The sequence below is a fragment of the Leptodactylus fuscus genome, chromosome 11, assembly GCF_031893055.1.
Source record: "Leptodactylus fuscus isolate aLepFus1 chromosome 11, aLepFus1.hap2, whole genome shotgun sequence".
Taxonomy (NCBI): Eukaryota; Metazoa; Chordata; class Amphibia; order Anura; family Leptodactylidae; genus Leptodactylus; species Leptodactylus fuscus.
Genome location: NC_134275.1, coordinates 59,760,220 through 59,782,238, shown reverse-complemented (window position 1 = coordinate 59,782,238; position 22,019 = coordinate 59,760,220). Strand labels below are relative to the sequence as shown.

At 46.0% G+C, this 22,019-nt stretch overlaps 1 protein-coding gene across 1 annotated transcript; it reads right to left on the bottom strand.

Annotated features, from left to right (window-relative positions):
- Positions 1-1,431: 1,431 nt before the first annotated feature.
- Positions 1,432-22,019, bottom strand: PPP1R13L (protein phosphatase 1 regulatory subunit 13 like). The gene is given in 13 exon segments (XM_075259253.1): positions 1,432-1,878; positions 3,351-3,547; positions 3,630-3,796; positions 3,880-4,013; positions 5,679-5,816; positions 6,564-7,433; positions 9,321-9,406; positions 9,487-9,579; positions 9,717-10,224; positions 10,347-10,468; positions 12,582-12,673; positions 21,825-21,988; positions 21,990-22,019. Coding segments are annotated over 13 exon segments (2,640 nt in total). The 3' UTR covers positions 1,432-1,839.

Sequence of the window (22,019 nt, the reverse complement as noted above, 5' to 3'; positions counted from 1 at the left end):
AGGAAGAGCAGGTCGCACAGACATCGGGAGCGGTGCCCTTCAATAGGTAAAGTGAAGTGCGCTCCATGGCCTGGCCTGAGCTCCCCAGGAGCTTCATTATAAATGCACGCCTGCCGGCGTTGTCGGCGGGGCCAGACAGAAGTGCTTGGAAGGCCACATGTGGCCCTCGGGCCGCAGTTTGAGGCCCGCTGTTTTAGAGAATCAGTCGACAAACACCCATATCGCTATACAACCAGCAGAGGAGGCAACATCTATAAGAAGTCCATCACAATATGTTGTCTCTGATGCTCAGGGGCAGGCAGGGGTCTTCAGAAAACTAGCTTGGTTCGGTCTGGAAGGTTTGTTTCAGACACAGATGGCATCTTTCATATCTTGAGAGACATTGGGCCATGTCAGGAAACAAGCCTCAAAATTTTCCGAACACCCTAGTGACCTGTTAGTTAGGAGCAGTAGTCCCACATGAAGGTTTTGCCAGCTGAAATAGCTTTTAGTTGAACTGCTGCCACAGAGAAGTTGCAGGACGGCTCAATATGTTTCAGATACTCAACTTTTTGGATACCTCTAAGGACCGTGAGAGCATCTGCCTTGATGTTCTTTTTGGCTTTATGAAAGTTGGACCCCATAGCAGTGAATGGAGTCCCACTCATGCTGACCTTCCTACCAGGTGTATTAGGAGCTCGGCATAAATGACCTTTCAGCCAGTATATGTGATGAAATCAGTATAAGCTACTTGACCACTGGAAATGGTTGAGGAATAAAGGAAGAGTTGTGCTCCAACTGCCGAATCCTTAGGTTCGTGTGTTCGTCCTGGAACCTTCCTCTGAGGACTAGGGGAGAACCCGCTTTTTCCAAATGGGATGTTGGTCAGTATATATACAGAAGAAATGCCTTTTTTGGCTAGGGTGCAAACAGTTTGGGCAACTGGTCGTGGCGTAGACAGACCGTGCAAGACAAAAAGCAACAATGGAGCGTATAGCCCCTCTGCCCCATGTATCCTTTCAAAAAACCGGATGTAACACGCCTTGAAGTGAATCAACAGGCTTTTATTGGTGTTTAGATAACGCAATACCCCGAAACGTGTTATCTAAAAAACAATAAAAGGCTGTTGATTCACTTCAAGGCGTTACATCCAGTTTTTTGAAAGAAGCACAATACAAGGGGCAGAGGGGCTATACGCTCCACTGTTGTTTTTTGTCTACCTGACCACTGAGTGTACGTGAAAAGCTCCGCAAAGATGAATTTTCGGTTGGCAAAGACAACTGTTAATTTGGTTGTATACGAGGACGATAGTGTCAAGTGTACATGAAAAGCTCGGTATAGGCAAACTTTTTGCTAGGCCTATGAGGGATGCGTGCGGTGGACATAAGCTTTCAGCCCAGTATGGTACAGCTGTTCTTTTCCCCCCCGTACAGTGTTCAAAGGGGTCAGATGGCTGGTTCAAGCACTCAAGGATCCCTCGTATCATTTACCATCCAGTGTGGGGCTGGGCGTAGTAACAGCTGAGACATCAATGACCCCAAATGTACAAGGTTTCCTATTCACATGTAATTCAGAGGCCGGACTCCATGATTGCAGTGACTCATGTAATTTATTTCAGTCATAAAAACAAACCAGAAAGGAGAGGGGGGAGGGGAGGAGAGATGAATGGAGAGTGACTTTGATATATGATAATAACCAGAATGTGACCAGAACTGCAGAATCCTCACTGCTTGGCATTTTATTACAAAAAAAACAAAAATGACCTTTTATACGAAGCCTAAAGAAGAAACTATAGACAAAATCAAAAACAACCCAACACACAAGCGCCTGTACACGACCGCAAGTCTTCTGCTGCTACCATTACAGGGGACTGCGCTGGGGGCGGAGCCTCGGGTACATCTGCAATAGAAAAGGGATCTGTGAGAAAACACTAAGAGGGGAGGTAACGCCCCCGAGGAACACTAACACAGTAAACTTTTTCAGCTTAAGCCTGTGCTTGATCACCTTAACAATATATGGCAGGACTTGTGTACTGCAGTATACTGTGCATCCTATCATCCGTACATTACAGTCCGGAGGCGGAGGGGGTGAGAGACGGAGCCTTTCCGATCCCTTCACTGCATTTAAAAGGTTAGAATCGGAGTTATCTTCGAACCCAGCAAGGTTAGATGGGTTCTATTTGTACAATAAAGCCTGACCACACCCTTTAGCTATGGCACAGGCACACCGTGACATTATAGTAAGGGGTCAAAGGGCCTGTGCAGTCCCCCATGTGAATAAAGCTACAAGGTTTTGATGGAAATATTATATAGAATCATAATATTAAGTAAAGGTTATAAGATAGATAAAGATGTCCTAAGAGATGAACTACAAGAGTGTATAGTGAAAAATAATCTACTAAACAGCAAGGATTCATGAAGAACAGGTTGTACCATTGTAATATCACCTCTAGCAATCACAAAGTGCTATATATCTACTCCACAATAAACACCAATGCACGCTACCATTTGTCCACCCCCCAAAAAGACATGCCTTCATACAGCTACATTGGCAAAAAAAATAATGAAGCTATAGGGAATGGTATGTAATGACGGAAAAATGTAAAAATTGTTTTGATCACTAAAGGGTTAATGATAGGCCACCAATTTTTAAAAAGGTGGATAACCCCTTTAAAGAGTTATTCTAATTCCTTCGTATGAATGACCTATTCTGAGGACAGGTCACCAATAACAGAGGGGGGGGGGGATCCAAAACCCGAGCCCCGTACTGTTCAGCTCTGTGAAGAGACCACAGTGTCCAGTGTGAGCGTCCGTGACCTATTTAATTAACATGCCATTTGTTTTATATTGATCATGTGATGTAATCCCATCCTATTCATATTGATAGGATGAGGCTGTAATTACATTGCATGGCCACTATAGTACAGTTAGTGTGCAGTGTAAACAGTGAAGGGGTCATGGTCCGCGCACAACTGCTGCATTCTCTTAAAATAGTTAATCATCTGGAGCTCTGGGTGTTCTCTGATCTCTTATCCTTAAGGACAGGTTACAGCAAGTTGGTGGACCTGCGTAATTTTTCAACCTTCTTAATTATGGAACATTTTTAGTATCTCTGCCCTGTCATTGAATCAGAACAATCATTGTCTGCGGGCTGGAGACCTGTTCTGACCTAATATTGTTCATAAAGATGATTGTATTACTAAACCTGCGCTGTTCATTGAAACAAACCCTCAGCTGTATGAAGTATTTGGCCAAAATTTTTTCAGCTTCTGGAAATTAAGAAGGTTTCCATTCCCTGACAGCAAGCTCAAATAGGAAACTAAAGTCTGGCATCAGGCGGTAGCCCAGAACAGACTATAACTATGTCCTTACCCCAAAGTAGTTGCGTGGTACGTAGCCCTCTCGTCCGCACAGTGCTGCCCACCACCAGTTGCCGCCTTCCCCATCTTTTCTGAGAACAGTGACAGAGTCACCTTCATGTACGGACAGTTCATCAGCAAACTCTGCGGTGTAATCCCACAAGGCGTAGACGACTCCGCTCTGCGTCTCCCCCATACACTGCTCCACCTCTGAAAGAAGAAGGAAGGGTCACGGTGGAGAGGACAATCCGTGTAGATGGAGGGGGAGAAAGACCTATGGTGGATGTTTTACCTGTAAGGTAGGTGAGACACTCCTTGTAGCCTTCTCTGTAAGGATCGCATTTTTCCACAGCTAAACTGCCATCACTGTAAGTTGTAGCAAAGATGGCGGCGCCATGCCGCACCAAAATATGGCAGCTCTGGAGGTCATTACAGGATGCGGCACAGTGAAGAGGAGTCCTGTAGAGAACGTTCATATATATCACTTCACATGTTCCTTGTAAATAACCCATTACCCCTGGTCTCGGTTACCCCCATCTTACCAGCCATGGCTGTCCGCTGCATTGACATTGGCACCGTGGTTAATGAGCAGGTTGACTATATGGAAATTGGCACCACAGATGGCATTGTGAAGGGCAGTGATGCCCTCCTCGTTCGGCTGACTTGGATCTTTTACCTAAATGACAAGAAATTGAAGATAAGCAAAGAGGCAAAAACTATCACAAAAGGGAGGAGACCAGAGAAGTCACACAACCCAAATATACGATTAAAATAGCAGCATGAATACTACAAGCTAACATACGTGAACACACACATGGACCGATCTGCCCCTAAAGATGGAAGCACAGTCTCTAATGTACATGGACGGATCATGGACCCTAGAGATGTTGGAGTAGTATACAGTGTATACAGACAGATCTGCCCCTATAGATGATGGTGTAAGCATACAGTGTATACAGACAGATCTGCCCCTAGACAGTTGTAGCAGCTGATCCATATTTTACAGACACTAATCTGTAAAAGCTACGGACATGTGTATGAGGCCAAGGAAATGAATGGGCCCCTACACTGTGCACAAATACGGATCTGTAAATGCGGACAACATACTGCAAACTAAGGTCGTGCGCGTGGGGCCTTAAGTCTATTGTTGGGGTAAGTGCTATGCTACTGACTCACACCTAAGCTATTGGTTATGTCACTTGACCACTGACGTCACACCTGGTTATTTGCAGTCTGTACTGGTAATAGCGTGTACCGTGTGTTTAATCCAGTAATTCTCTTAGGTTTCTCGTCTCTTGTTCCGGTCCAGTAGTGATCCTACAGGATTTTCCTCCAGTGTCTTGCTCCAGTCCAGTAGTGATCCTACAGGATTTTCCTCCAGTGTCTTGCTCCAGTCCAGTAACGATCCTACAGAATTTTCCTCCTGCATCTTGTTGCAGTCCAGTAGTAATCGTTCAGGATTCTCCTCCAGTGTCTTGCTCCAGTCCAGTAATAATCCTACAGGATTCTCCTCCAGCATCTTGTTCCGGTCCAGTAGTGATCTTACAGGATTTTCCTCCTGCATCTTGTTCCAGTCCAGTAGTGATCGTACAGGATTCTCCAGCATCTTGTTCTAGCTTCTTGTGTTCTATTTATTGGTATTCAGTGTCCTTATAGGATTCTGTTTCCCTACGTTCCGGAGGTTTAGGCCTGCTTAGTTTGTTTTTCTTCTCTCTGTATCCTACAGATAGTATTGTTTGTGTTCTGGACAGTTCTACAGATTTTTCCATTTGACAGATCTTGTGGTCAGCACTTAGAGTTAGATCTAGGGTAAGATACAGGGTCAGGTATATTCTGATCAGGTTTTGTTTTTCCCCATCGTCTGACACCATCACCATCCATTTCTTCCATCGTCCGATCACCATCACTATTCCATGCCAGTCATCTGTTAATTCCAAATTTTGTGGGTTGCTAGACATTAGTGTTCTGATGAAACCTTCATACTTTATGTCTTGTGGCACTGCTACGCTCCTGAAGAGGAGGTGAAATCTTTGATGAATATGGAGAGATCTATCCTGAAGAAGGTGCTGAAGGATCCAATACAAATGGATAGATCTGCACTGAAAGATGCTGGTGAAGTCTCCAATGTACACAGATGGATCTGCTCCAGAAGATGATGGCAAAATGTCCCACACCTTTCCTGAGATGAAATGTTGTTGTACCAGCGCTAAGACTTATGGAGATGTTTCAAAGGGAATCTGTTACGGCAATTTGGGACACTAAACCACCCACAAGTCCTTATGGATCGCCCTGATATAAAGCCATCCGTGCTGTAATAAAAATAACCCATCACATAACCTACCTCCCTTAGAGCCTGGGTGACCACATCCAGCTCTCCAGTCAGAGCTCCATCAAGAAGCAGAATGAGGGGGTCCAGCCGAGCCCGTTGGGGCCGAACCTTGAGTGGAGAATTACGACCTCGCAAAGCTGAACGAAGTTCCTAAAACAAAGCACAGGCCACGTCCTTCAATATTAATTCTGGCAATCATTACACCGTATCTACATGTGTCACCTGGAACAAGTCCTGTAGTGTGTGAGTGGCACTCGCCTGCATCTATAACAACCGGGGTGCCACAGCACCAAATAGAAAAAGGCCATATTTCCTCTTCAACCACATCGGTTGAATAGAACAGTAGAGCAGGAAGCCTTAAGCTTCCTGCTCTACCACTCAGACATCAACTAGTGATGTCTGGTGAATCCCTGATGCATCCAGCTGCAGAGCCATTGCTCTTTTATTTATATAGCTAAACTACAGTTCTGGAAAGCACTATTAGGTGTCTGGGGGCCACCGGGGATCATAGTTATGTGTCTGCAGACCACTAGGGAACCATATATTGCGTATTGCAGCACTGGGGAGCATGGTGACGGTGAAAGGCGAATTTTGATATGTGTTGGATGGGATGTATAGGATGACGCAGATTTGAGGGTGCATTCACATGGTGCTTTTGTGATGCAGTTTTGATGTGGTTTATTAAATTTACAAGTGAAATAAATTTATGTTCAGTTGTAAATTTAAAAAAAATGTGCTAAAATAAAAACATATCAAATCTGACCAGACAAGGTTTCTGCTTTAACTACCGGTAGGCAACACAAAGGATTCACAGTAGGACAGTGGAGGCGACAAGAGGGCAGTGGGACTTGGTTACATATAGTGTGACACCCCTCTTCTCAGTCACCAGTCTCTTACCGGGGTTTGAACTCCACTGACCACAATTGGGACATTGAATTCCATCTCGGGTGGCAGCAGAGCAGTGGCCCCCACCCTGGATTCTGATGCCTCCACGAAGATGCAGATGGGATCCTCAGGAACAGTGCTAGGCTTGTTGGTGCCTTCTTGCTTTCCTTCTGGCCTTGGTTCCTCAGGGATGGGGTTCATCCTGGAGATAATGTCAGGCTCCGCAGCTTGTTCTTCTAAGGAGGGAGTAGCTTTGTTTCCAGATCCTTGGAGTTTTTCCTCAGTTTTTGTTTGTTCCGGAGCAGAAGAGGATTTAGGAGCAGCTCTTCCAAAGAGTCGTCCCATGATTTGCCGATACTGTCGTCGGTCTGTAGGAAGGGGTGCGGCCAGTGCAGTATGTTCCTGGGACCCTCGTCTTCTCAGTGGTCGAGGAATATCTTCCAGAACTCTTTGCACCTCTGCTAATGAAGGGGGCAGTTGTGGCTGGAGGCGGGTGGGGCTTAGAGGCCGGGGAACCTCTTCAACTGCACTTGGTGTCACGGCTGACGCAACAGGATTGGGAATGTCAGGTACCACAGGAATAGTCACTGGTGTGGCGGGTGGCATATTAATTGGAATGGATGAATACATTTGGGGTGGAGCCTGGTGCTCCCAGAATGCATTCTGCAGACGGAAGATCATGGACAGTGGCAGGGGTCTGTGTGGCTGGCCCCGACCTCCAGGAGGAGGGACAGGAATGCGAGAGATGGGTTGCTGAGAAGGAATTGATCTGGGCAATGTTCCCGTGCCAGTCTTCCAACCGGGATCTGGCCCCTGAGGACTACGGTCCATTGAAGAGTACTTGTAGCCACGAGGGAGAGTGGAAGAGACGGAGCCATCGCCCTGAGGGAAGAGGGAATGAAATAAGTTACGAAACAATAAGGTTCATATGCAAGCAGCCTAAGCATTGCTCATATGCGATTATGGAACTGTGGATTCACAAGCGACGACTCTAGTAACTGTGCACTCACAAGAGCCATCTCTAGTAACTGTGCACTCACAAGAGCCATCTCTAGTAACTGTGGACTCGCAAGAGCCATATCTAGTAACTGTGGACTCGCAAGAGCCATCTCTAGTAACTGTGGACTCGCAAGAGCCATCTCTAGTAACTGTGGACTCGCAAGAGCCATATCTAGTAACTGTGGACTCACAAGAGCCATCTCTAGTAACTGTGGACTCGCAAGAGCCATCTCTAGTAACTGTGGACTCACAAGAGCCATCTCTAGTAACTGTGGACTCGCAAGAGCCATCTCTAGTAACTGTGGACTCGCAAGAGCCATCTCTAGTAACTGTGGACTCGCAAGAGCCATATCTAGTAACTGTGGACTCACAAGAGCCATCTCTAGTAACTGTGGACTCGCAAGAGCCATCTCTAGTAACTGTGGACTCACAAGAGCCATCTCTAGTAACTGTGGACTCGCAAGAGCCATCTCTAGTAACTGTGGACTCGCAAGAGCCATCTCTAGTAACTGTGGACTCGCAAGAGCCATCTCTAGTAACTGTGGACTCGCAAGAGCCATCTCTAGTAACTGTGGACTCGCAAGAGCCATCTCTAGTAACTGTGGACTCGCAAGAGCCATATCTAGTAACTGTGGACTCGCAAGAGCCATCTCTAGTAACTGTGGACTCACAAGAGCCATCTCTAGTAACTGTGGACTCGCAAGAGCCATCTCTAGTAACTGTGGACTCGCAAGAGCCATATCTAGTAACTGTGGACTCGCAAGAGCCATCTCTAGTAACTGTGGACTCACAAGAGCCATCTCTAGTAACTGTGGACTCGCAAGAGCCATCTCTAGTAACTGTGGACTCACAAGAGCCATCTCTAGTAACTGTGGACTCGCAAGAGCCATATCTAGTAACTGTGGACTCGCAAGAGCCATCTCTAGTAACTGTGGACTCACAAGAGCCATCTCTAGTAACTGTGGACTCGCAAGAGCCATCTCTAGTAACTGTGGACTCACAAGAGCCATCTCTAGTAACTGTGGACTCACAAGAGCCATCTCTAGTAACTGTGGACTCACAAGAGCCATCTCTAGTAACTGTGGACTCACAAGAGCCATCTCTAGTAACTGTGGACTCGCAAGAGCCATCTCTAGTAACTGTGGACTCGCAAGAGCCATCTCTAGTAACTGTGGACTCACAAGAGCCATCTCTAGTAACTGTGGACTCGCAAGAGCCATCTCTAGTAACTGTGGACTCGCAAGAGCTATCTCTAGTAACTGTGCACTCGCAAGAGCCATCTCTAGTAACTGTGGACTCGCAAGAGCCATCTCTAGTAACTGTGGGCTCACAAGCTCCGCCAGTAACTGTGGACTCACAAGAACCTCCCATAGTAACTGTGGACTCACAAGCGCCTCCCGCAGTAACTGTGGACTCACATGAGCTGTGTAGGGTGCGTGAGGGTTTTTCTGGAATGCACTAACCCTCCCCTTCACACACATAGTACAGTATAACTAGGAGCAGCCTTTCTTGTACAGACAGAACGTTCTGCCCTTTGTCTGCAGAACGTTCTTTTATATTTAGGCCCGGGGCGCCATGTACTATGACTCACAACTGACTAGTGGTTACCAGATGCGTGTGCAAATGCCTCGGGCCATTGGGTTAAATTTACACCAGTGCTGTGTTTGTGAATTATCTTTCACCCAGTGTGAATGAGCACACACTTTTGACATACAACAGGACCATCCCCCAATGTATTCTGTTTGGTCCTGCACCAGCTCCCTCACTCACCTTGCTCTTCACTGGAGATGGGTCCAGGCTGCTCTCTCTCCAGGCCTTCATGACAGGGACGCCCCCCATAGATGCTCGATCAGACCCTGTCAGGAGTAAATATAAGGTGTGAGATGAAGAGAGGGACGTGCTGGAGCTTCAGTCGCTCTCATGAGGCTTCACTTACTTTCCTGCAGGGTCTTCTTGTCGTACACGGCGTCCAGGTCAGACTCATTCCAGCTGCGCTGAGGAGGGCGGCGGCGCAGAGAGCTAACATCATCTGTGGTGAAGATAATGGCACAAAGATCTGTTAGACACTGGCACAAAGGGGCCCGAGCCTATAATAACATTGGCAGAGCAGAATATATAATAAATGAAGGTGAGAGTAATCATCTCCTTCACCGTGCTAATAATTACCAGACATGCGTGGCTGGGAGAATCCTAGAGGAGCCTCGTAAGCTAGAGGGGGCCTCTGAGGTTGAGCCCATTCTGGGTACATGCCCATGGGAGGTCCATCAGGAACAGGGGAGACTGATCGGGGTACACTGCCGTAATCATAGGAGCCAGAAGACAGACGAGATGTTGTGGTTGATGGAGGGCGCTCGTAGTACTGGAGACGAGGGGAGGAAGGCCGACCCCAGGATGGTCGGGATGGGACAGTCATATAGGGGTCACCACTATCAGAAGGTAGGGACCTGCGTGTAAAGCTGGGGGAGGAGCTGAAGGACATGGAGGGTACGGTAGATGTGGTGCTCATGGTCAGAGAAGGGGGCAATGAAGCTAAGGAAGCCTCTGGCCTGGGCCTGCTGGAATGCAGGGGTGATGTCGGACTGAGTGATGTTGGAGTTTGTGGCTGCACAGACCGGCGGGTTAGGGACGGTGACAGGCTGAGGCTGGAGTTCTGAAGACTGGGCACTTCCAAGCTCTGTGGAGAGACAGGAGACAGGTTAGACACTTGTGTGGTCGGGTGTAGGTCACTGACCAAGTTCAAGGGTCAATGTGGCTGCAGAACGACCAGCAAGGCCCTCCATACCAGCGCTATATTACCTCCGCTTTGCTGGGCATAGAGGGCAACTTTCCCTTTTCCAGTTCCCGTCTGAGTTCATCCAGTTTGGCTGTGGCTGAATCCAGTTCCATCTGTTTCATATTTAGCTCCTGAGCAGCCAAAGCTGCAGAAAAAGAGAAGAAAGTCGTCATCAGCTAGAGGGGGAAAATTAGAGGACCCTCCCCAAAAATCACAGCGAAGCCAGAAATATGAGCCCGTCGAGACCTCTCGTCCTTCAGGCAATGGGCGTCAGCATTTAGTAATTGTAAAACGAGCCTGTGCAGCCTGGGACACAATGCTGAACCTCCAGTTACAGGTAACCAGGCACCGACAGCTATTCCCCCACCCCCCTTTATAGACATGCATGCTTGGTTCAGCTGGGGACAGGACAGCAGGCCTCTTCCATATCCCAGACAACTCTGGACCCCTTTGTTCCTACCAGACTCATATAGTGACTTGTGAACACCCCCTGAAGATTTTGCTGTATAATTAAATTTTGTTGTATTAAAATTGGAATGGATTGTGGGGGCTGGAGGGGGAGGGGACTGTACACTATGATTTACACCAATTGTCCGTTTTTAGTTTTATGTTCTGTGCGGTGTAAAGCTTATAGCACATCTATAGGGAGATCGTTCTATAAAGCTCCGCTCTATGGAGTATATATGGTTTATAGGAGAGCTATAAGCTATATACTTTATGAAGTCTAGGTTTACAGAAGTATCTGACTGTAAATATACTATATACATTCCACTCCAGAGTGTGTCCATAGGATTGCTATAGACTGTTCTATAAAGCTCCGCTCTATGGAGTATATATGGTTTATAGCAATCCTATGGACACACTCTTGCTCTATGGAATGTATATAGTATATTTACAGTCAGATACTTCTGTAAACCTAGGCTTCATAAAGTATATAGCTTATAGCTCTCCTATAGACTGTTCTATAAAGCTCTGCTCTTCAGCCTGTGTCCACATGACAATCCTTCCTGTCCCGCGCCCTGTTTATGTTCCTGTACAGGACTCCCTGCCTGGTGTCACCTCCACACAATCATAGGGAACAATTAAGAAGATAATGTTTGGAAGACTCCTGTCCCTGCACATGTGACTGTACCCGGACACAAGGCGTCTGCTCAGTATCTGTGTTACTCAATGTGCCAATCCCATCCCGGTATGAATACTCCACCCTGTAACCTGTACAGAACATACCGCCTACTGCTGCAGACAAACACAACATACCGCCTACAAGAGACCTGGCACATGATACAGGAGCTCTATACAGCACCTGTAATGAGCTTCTTACTGCACCCCATACACCACCTATAGTGGGCTCTATACACTACTCCATATACTACGTTCTATACTACAACCCATACAGGGCTCTATAGAGCACTCCATATACTACCTATACTGTGGTCTATACTACAACCCATACACCACCTATACTGTGCTCTATACTACAACCCATAAACCACCTATATTACGCTCTATAGTAGAACCCACACACACAACCCATATTGTGCTCCATATACCATCTATACTCGGCTCTATACTGTACTTTATACACCACCTATACTGGGCTCTATACATCACTCCATACACTACCTATACTGGGCACATCACTCCATACACTACCTATACTGGGCTCTATACATCACTCCATACACTACCTATACTGAGCTCTATACATCACTCCATACACTACCTATACTGAGCTCTATACATCACTCCATACACCACCTATACTCGGCCAAGCCACTGACTCCGGCTCCTGCTCTGACGTCTTCATAAATGACTGACAGCCATTGAAAGTCAGAAACAGTAAAGATCATCTAATTCATTAATAATCCAGTGATTGATTCCTATGATAGTATATATGTGGCAAACTATACATCTAAATATATAATTGCTATGGAAGGAAATATGTAACAAACTATGTATAATAAATAGATAGAAAGATAGCTATAGATGATTAATACTCCAGTAATTAATTCCTATGTAAGTAAAATCTGTAACAGACTGTCCATCTAAATGTATATAAATTATTCTATAGTAATATCATTAATAATCCAGTGATTCCTATGACAGCAAATCTATAACAATCTATACATGTAATTATATCATATTAATAATTCTACAGAAACATAAAGATATTGGGTCCTAGAGATCAATCATTCTATATACAGTTTTGGGGTCCTATAGAGCAGTCGGCTTTGGATCTGCTGAGGGTTATCACTTACACTGGAAGTCCAGGTCCAGGAGGGGGTGCGGTGACTTGACGTTGTCGCTCGCCATCCTGGAGACCTTGTCCCTCCAGCCAACCAGCTTGGTCCTGGGAAGAAGAACTTCCATTAGTAAAGAGGAAGAACGGAGGAGATGGGAGCAGAGGCAGCAGCATGGGCCGGCGTAGTGTCTGGATAGGAAGGAGGTGCGAGTCACAATATGTACAGTTAGTGACTCAGACTCGAGGCGGGGAGACACAGGCTAAAAATGCAACAGATCCATGTGAACCTGCTGGGACTGTAAAGAAGGTGGATATCCCGGGGGCAGGAGGGAGCGGCCAAAAGAAGACAAACAACTACAGAAGCCACGTCCAGGGAAGTCTGCAGAGCCACAATATAAGAGCCACAATATATCGCTCGCATCATCCCTGACCCCAGGAGCTCACCATCAAATCTCCCTATCACACACAATGTATTACACCCACACTCCCTGACCCCAGGAGCTCACAATCAAATCTCCTTATTGAACACAACATATTACACCCGTAATCCCTGACCACAGGAGCTCACAATCTAAACCTTTCTATCATACACAATGTATTACACCCACACTCCCTGACCCCAGGAGCTCACAATCCAATCTCCTTATTGCACACAACATATTACACCCATAATCCTAGACCCCAGGAGCTCACAATCTAAACCTTTCTATCATACACAATGTATTACACCCACACTCCCTGACCCCAGGAGCTCACAACCCAACCACATAGAGGGACCCAAGAATTCTGTTGAGCACGAAAAGTGACTGAGGAAAAACAACCGCACCCATCATGTCCTGGTCACTGTCCGAATATTAAAAGACCAGGACATGATGGGTGCGGTTGTTTTTCCTCAGACCAACACAGACTGTCTAATGACATAGCACCAACACATACCACAGCGGTGACAAATCTGTGAGGAGATGGGGAGACAACAGAACTGAGGGCCCTGATCACAAGAGCTTACAATCTATGAGGAGATGGGGGTGTACAATACAATACTGTGTAAGCGGCCATTTTCTTGTGGCCGGCGGGCATGCGCACTTGGCTTTGCCCTAGGCCTACAAGTTTGAAGCCAACCCCTGGAAGAAAACGCGTGAAGACCCCGTTCCTGAAGAAAATGGAGGCGGCGCTGGAGAGTTCTCTGGCAGCATTGGGGACGCCCCCAGTGCTGTGAGAAAACTCATTTGCATACCGGTGAAAAACGGGATTTTAACTGAACCGCGGGACGGAGAAGACATCTAAAGGTAGGAGAAGAATAGACTTTCTTAAGGCTGTTCTATCATGTCAAATCCCTTCAAACAAGCAATGTGCAAAACCCCCATTATGCACCCCAGTTTCCCTGATATATTTGAGTGTATTGAGAGATCCGTGAAAATGGAAAAATAACAGGACAGGTCCCATTTTTTGACTGTCCATGGAAACGAACCGTCAAAGAAAACCAAAACGGTTATGTGAATAGCCCCTATTCACATACATTGAATTTAATGTGGCGGTGTAATGGACATCTGTGACACGGCTGATATTCACGGTCGTGTGACTATAGGGTGAGGCTACATGCACAGGACATAAAAAATGGAAGAAATTGTCAGTTTTTAACATCCGTTTTCCATCTGTCTCTTACTTATTTTCTGCAGTTTTCTGAACAACAGATGAACACTGGTGGATTTCTTTTGGCCTCCTTATCTAGTTTTGTTTTTTTCATTCTTTATTTAGGAACAATTATAATAAAAAATAAAAATAAAATAGACGGCACGAAGGGCGTAAAGAACAACAACCAAGACACGCCACACAGGGAGGGTCATAGGACATAAGGGCGAGCAGTCAAAACAAAGCAGAGGCGGAAAGAGAGGAGAGAACTAAGACTGGGAGGGAGAGAGACGGAAAGAAAGGAGCAGAGAGGGAGAGAAAAAAGGGGGGACGAGAAATAATCAGAGGGTTAAGGGTTGGGGAGAAGGAATCTGCAGTATGTGTGTGTGTGGGGGGGGGGGGGGGGGGAGAGTATCTGTCGGTCCCCAAAGTAACCCCAGGTTGATAATGTAGTGGACTCTTGGTAGGGTATCCTATAATGCCACGTCTTTAGGAGAACATGATGATGGTCACTAATTTAGGCCGTCAAGTATCTAGATTTTTTGGAACCAGAGTTTCTAAAGAGAGGGGCTCTGGACGTCTACACAAGGCCGGCACACAGACACTGGTGGCGTTGATATAGTGACTCACAATGGAGACCTTGTAAGACTTCAGAGGAAGCACCTCGACACGGGGCTGGAGAGGGACATTTAGGACTCCGAAATCTTGGAAAATTGATCTTACAGATTGCTAGAAAGGAACAGGTTGATAGTTCAGAGAGGAAGTTAGAGAGACAGACTGCAAAGATGGAGGAGCCGTCCTGCAAAAGGAAGTCTGAAAGGAGGAGAGGTAAGTATGATGGGGTGGGGAGGCTGAGTTATTTGCGAAAGGCTAGTAATGGGCGGGAGGAGTGAAAGGGAGGGCGGGAGAGAGGTGAGAGGGAGCTAGTGTGAAGGATTGGGGAGGGGTTTGGGGAGCCAGAGAGGTGCCTAGGGCCCTCCTAGCAGGGATGCCGCGGGGGTGGGGTTTGGGGGTACACACGGGAGGAGGGGGCTGCGCTACAAGGGTTTGGGTGGGCCAGAGCCATGCGGGCCAGGGGCCACGAGTTACTACTTTAGAAAGACCTGCACGGGGTGCACAGGAGAGTTGCCCTTGCAACAGGAATTTGGGGGGGGGCAGAGACCAGCGTCACTGGGGGTGACACGGGAGAGGAATTTGAGAGGGAGGAAGGGTGCGGGGACCAAAGTCACTGGGGGGTCACACAGAAGACGAATTTGGGAGAGGGTAAAGAGGGCCACCCGGGAGTTGGGTACTTGCGCATATCTAGATCTGTATTCGGGTGCAGGCGGGTCGTCCCCACCGACCACCCACGGATGAAGTCGCGGGCAAATGCTATATGTATATCCATCCATGTTGGATTGCCTGTTGTTCAGCCTGCTAGTTACGCCATGTGCTCTGTTTTACCCTTTTCACATTGTCTTGTTATTGTATTTTATAAAAATCTCAATTAAAAATTAAAGTTTAAAAAAAAAATGTGATAAAAGACCAAACTGCAGCAAATAAACCAATTGTAGAAGTTTGGGTTAACTCTGATACCGCTGTATACAAAGGTCAGATGGTAAAGGGCAGAAACACGAGAAGATCCGTTTTAGAAAGATTGGACATTCGATAGTTAGGACATAACGTGAAAAACAGTGGACAGGACAACCACTGGGGTTATATAGTTGAGCAGCAGTGATGTCACAAGACAAGGTATATAACCGGTGTCTTCAATGAATAGATGGTGCTAAAAGCCAAGACTACTGATACCGTAAAATAGACTACCTAGGACTGAATTCTGAGGAACACAGCATCAAAAAGGAAGAGGACAGGACCTAGGTCCAAACCCCAAGGATCCCAACAGTAAGAGGAAAAAGAAGATTGAAGACCAAATCCTAAGGGCACCTACAGCAAGAGGAAGAGGACAGGACCTAGGACCAAATCCTTAGGAACCCAACAGCAAAAAGAAAAAGAGGACATAGGACTAAACACTGGAGACCGCAAGAGTAAAGGGAGAGAAGAGGAGAGGACCTAGGTCTACACCCTGAGAATAACAACGGTAAGGGGAGAAAAGAAGACCTGAGCTGAATCCTGAAGACCCCCAACAGCAAAGAGAAGAGCAGAGAACCTAGGATTGAATCCCGAGGATGAAAAAAGCAATGGGAAGAGGACCTGTGACTGAATCCCAAGGATCCCAATGGTAGGGAACGAAGAGAGGATCTAGGGCTGAGATTTGAGGAACCCAAATGAGATAAAGTGTAGAGGACCTGAGACTGAACCATGAGGTCCCCAACAGCAAAATAAAGAGAAAAGGACCCAGGAATGAACTCTGAGGATCCCATCAATAAGATGACAAAGAAAGGACCAAGATCTGTGAAGACCTCAACAGTAAGAAAAGCAGAGAGGATGTAGCACTGAGCCCTGAGAACCCCAACAACAAGAAGAACAGGGAGGACCTGAACCGAAACCTGGAAACCCAACATTAAGGGGAAGAGCAGAGGACCCAGGACCAAACCCTGAGAAAAGCAACAATAATGGGTGAGGAATCCAATAGCAAAAAAACCCCCAAAAAACAAGAGGACATAGGATTGATCCCTGGGGAATCCAATAGCACGGGAAAGAGGAGAGATCTGAGGACCACAATGCTAAGACAAAAAGATCCAGCACCTTAGAGAGCGCCGAAGACGACAACAATACGCTCCCTAAGGATCCCAACAGGAGGGGAAGAAAAGAAATGGTGCCAATGTTACAGTGACAGAGAGAGAACTGTCTGCGACCGGACGACTAGCCTCGATTTTCCAGCACTTTTATCATATGACCCAGATTAGAGCGCTTGAAACACGGAAGCTCTTCCTTATGTGCGTTGTTTTGGAAATTAGGGCTGAATCCTCTGTTTCCTGTAATGAGACAAGTTATGTAATAATGGAAGGTATGTGGTTGGCACAGCGGGCGCCTCTTCTGATGTCATCTGCTGGAATCTCCTTCCTCATCTGGGTATGTCCTCTTGGCAGTGTGGCAAGGCTGGAGGCCATTTCCTTCTCTGGAGTGGGCACTGACCCAAAACCTCCACAAGACCAGCAATGACCAGGAGAAACACAGAAACACCAGCCAACCCAATGCGGGCAGTAGGGGGAATGGGAGAGAATCCTTAGCGGTAGTTCTCAATAGAACATCTCAGGAACATCTCCAGATGTTTCCTCCAGTGGTAGAGCCACCGATGAATAACCTAGCACTCTAACCCTTACAGTAAAAACGCTACATGGGATCATCTACCCAAAACATCCACAGAGACCAACATATATGCCCCAATATCCAGAGTAACCCATGTCATGTGGGAGGACCAGGGCAGTGGGGTCAGCAGGCCAAAGGACCAACTCAGACTCCTGCTCCAACTCTCCTCTGATTCATTAAAAAGCAAGGATTTCCTTCAAGTAAAGTAAATGAGCAACAAAATACACAAGTAATTGTACAAGATCATTAGTTCTAAAATATAACCACTAATAATTATTTTATTCGGAAGCCACATTCGGTATCCTTTGTCTGATTTCGACTTTCCCACCCAGGCCAGGACCACTGACAGTCTAGAGACACCAGAACAAGGAGGCTGTAAGATATGGAACACATACCCTGGAGGTAACACGTATGGTGGAGGTAACACATACCCCAGAGGTAACAGACTAGACATGACCAATCACCAAGAATCCCAGCATGGTGGTCAGACTATTAGTCACTGACAAGTATTACAGCTCTCCTCCAAACACTACCAAAGATAGAGCCACCTCTACTCCATACACCACCAAGGCACCCAATATCGAACTGATCTCACAGATTATTTCTTGACTCCTCTTCACTTTCCCCCAGTATACACGACATAGGGCTCCCGCTATACCCACCATATGCGGCGACGCAGGTTCTTCCCTCTGTATAAGGATGTCAGGCTCCCAAATCGGGTAAGATTTTGCTTCTGCTGCCATGTCTGCACCATGATGTACTGCTCTGGATGTGAAGGAGCAGAACTGGACAGACAGTGATACTGGGAAAGGGAGGAGTCGCCGAAATCCAGAGCAGGAGAGATGTAGCAGAGTAGAACTTACTACATGACATAATCTGCCATTGTGTAACACCCTGGTATCTGCGGTATAATAGGTGACGTCTAATGGGGGCTGGGCGACCGTGACCCAGATAAAAATCATGATCAATTAAGCACTTTATATAGGTTACAATTAACGAACTATTATTTTAGGACACTCCCCCTTATAACATGCCACGCCCCCTACTTATGTAACTCGTCTTACCACTGAATTTTGTTTTTGGTTATTCACATATCAGTGACCCAGAATAGAGAGCGAAGAGCTGGCGAAAAATCCTCTAACCCAAGGCAAAGACAGACAGAAGGCAAAATACATGAACTCACCAATGTGGGAAAATTCATCAATTAATTCACCTCAATATCAATTATTTGTCGATTAATTGCCCTGACCCTCTAATACATTATCTATCACTGTGTTATCTGTGGTGTTACATAGGACTGCAGGTGACATCTACTACATTATCTGTACTCAGAGAGTTATCACTGTGTTATCTGTGGTGTTACATAGGACTGCAGGTGACATCTACTACATTACCTGTACTCAGACAGATATCACTGTGTTATCTGTGGTGTTACATAGGACTGCAGGTGACATCTACTACATTACCTGTAGTCAGAGAGTTATCACTGAGTTATCTGTGGTGTTACATAGGACTGCAGGTGACATCTATTACATTACCTGTACTCAGAGAGTTATCACTGTGTTATCTGTAGTGTTACATAGGACTGCAGGTGACATCTACTACATTATCTGTTCTCAGAGAGTTATCACTGTATTATCTGTGGTGTTACATAGGACTGCAGGTATCATCTACTACATTACCTGTACTCAGAGAGTTATCAATGTGTTATCTGTGGTGTTACATAGGACTGCAGGTGACATCTACTACATTACCTGTACTCAGAGAGTTATCACTGTGTTATCTGTCGTGTTACATAGGACTGCAGGTATCATCTACTACATTACCTGTACTCAGAGAGTTATCACTGTGTTATCTGTGGTGTTACATGGGACTGCAGGTGACATCTATGACATTACCTGTACTCAGAGAGTTAGCACTGTGTGTTATCTGTAGTGTTACATAGGACTGCAGGTGACATATACTACATTACCTGTACTCAGAGAGTTATCACTGTGTTATCTGTGGTGTTACATAGGACTGCAGGTGACATCTACGACATTACCTGTACTCAGAGAGTTATCACTGTGTTATCTGTAGTGTTACATAGGACTGCAGGTGACATCTACTACATTATCTGTACTCAGAGAGTTATCACTGTGTTATCTGTGGTGTTACATAGGACTGCAGGTGACATCTACTACATTATCTGTACTCAGAGAGTTATCACTGTGTTATCTATGGTGTTACATAGGACTGCAGGTGACATCTACTACATTATCTGTACTCAGAGAGTTATCACTGTGTTATCTGTAGTGTTACATAGGACTGCAGGTGACATCTACTACATTACCTGTACTCAGAGAGTTATCACTGTGTTATCTGTGGTGTTACATAGGACTGCAGGTGACATCTATTACATTACCTGTACTCAGAGAGTTATCACTGTGTTATCTGTGGTGTTACATAGGACTGCAGGTGACATATACGACATTACCTGTACTCAGAGAGTTATCACTGTGTGTTATCTGTAGTGTTACATAGGACTGCAGGTGACATCTACTACATTACCTGTACTCAGAGAGTTATCACTGTGTTATCTGTGCTGTTACATAGGACTGCAGGTGACATTTACTACATTATCTGTACTCAGAGAGTTATCACTGTGTTATCTGTGGTGTTACATAGGACTGCAGGTGACATCTACTACATTATCTGTACTCAGAGAGTTATCACTGTGTTATCTGTGGTGTTACATAGGACTGCAGGTGACATCTACTACATTATCTGTACTCAGGGAGTTATCACTGTGTTATCTGTGGTGTTACATAGGACTGCAGGAGGCAACAACTACACAGGACTTTACACATCTTAGCACTTGGCTCCTGATTGCCTCACTACCGACTACCCCAGGATATACCGAGGTCTCAACCTCCTAAAACGAAGGGCTGGACATCAATTTATGAGTGTCTGGAAGACTCCTCCCCTTCCACCAGCCATTCACAAGGTAATAATAGAGCCCAATAATCAATAAATGAAATAAATTCATTACCATACAGGATCCTCTCTCCATATAGTAATAATCCCATTACCATACAGGATCCTCTCTCTATACAACAATAATCCCATTACCATACAGGATCCCCTATCCATATAACAATAATCCCATTACCGTACAGGATCCTCTCTCCATATAGTAATAATCCCATTACCGTACAGGATCCCCTCTCCATATAACAATAATCCCATTACCGTACAGGATCCCCTCTCCATATAGTAATAATCCCATTACCATACAGGGTCCCCTCTCCATATAACAATAATCCCATTACCATACCGGATCCCCTCTCCATATAGTAATAATCCTATTACCATACAGGATCCCCTCTCCATATAACAATAATCCCATTATTGTACAGGATCCCCTCTCCATATAGTAATAATCCCATTACCGTACAGGATCCTCTCTCCATATAGTAATAATCCCATTACCGTACAGGATCCCCTCTCCATATAGTAATAATCCCATTACCGTACAGGATCCTCTCTCCATATAGTAATAATCCCATTACCGTACAGGATCCTCTCTCCATATAGTAATAATCCCATTACCGTACAGGATCCTCTCTCCATATAGTAATAATCCCATTACCGTACAGGATCCTCTCTCCATATAGTAATAATCCCATTACCGTACAGGATCCTCTCTCCATATAGTAATAATCCCATTACCGTACAGGATCCCCTCTCCATATAGTAATAATCCCATTACCGTACAGGATCCTCTCTCCATATAGTAATAATCCCATTACCGTACAGGATCCTCTCTCCATATAGTAATAATCCCATTACCGTACAGGATCCTCTCTCCATATAGTAATAATCCCATTACCGTACAGGATCCTCTCTCCATATAGTAATAATCCCATTACCGTACAGGATCCTCTCTCCATATAGTAATAATCCCATTACCGTACAGGATCCTCTCTCCATATAGTAATAATCCCATTACCGTACAGGATCCTCTCTCCATATAGTAATAATCCCATTACCGTACAGGATCCCCTCTCCATATAGTAATAATCCCATTATTGTACAGGGGCCTTTCACCTGGTTCTCAGGGATTTACCCCTCTCTATGTAGTTTTGGGGTGACTCTCCTGGTTCTCAGGGTTTTGCCCCCCTTTCTGGAGTTTTTGGGGTGATTCTCACCTGGTTCACCGGGCTCTGGCCGCCCCTCTACAGTTTTGGGGTTACGGTCACCTGACTCTTCTGACCGCCACCCCTCTCTCTGTAATTTTGGGGTGACTCACTTTGTTCTCCGGCCCCCGCCCCCTCTCTGTAGTTTTGGGGTAACTCTACAGCCTGTGTCTCCCTCCCTGTAGTTTTGGGATGGTTCTTACCTGGTTATCCAGTTTCCGGCTCCCTCTCTGAAGTTTCGGGGTGACTCTCCGGCCTCCGCCCCCCTCTCTGTAGCCTTTGCGGTTAACTTTCCTCCCCTCTCGTTACTTGGTACAGTCTCGTCGCAGGCCCCGCCCCCACATTCCAGGACAGGTAGGTATGTGTCCGCAGCCACAGGTGGGGCCGCCGCAGGTCAT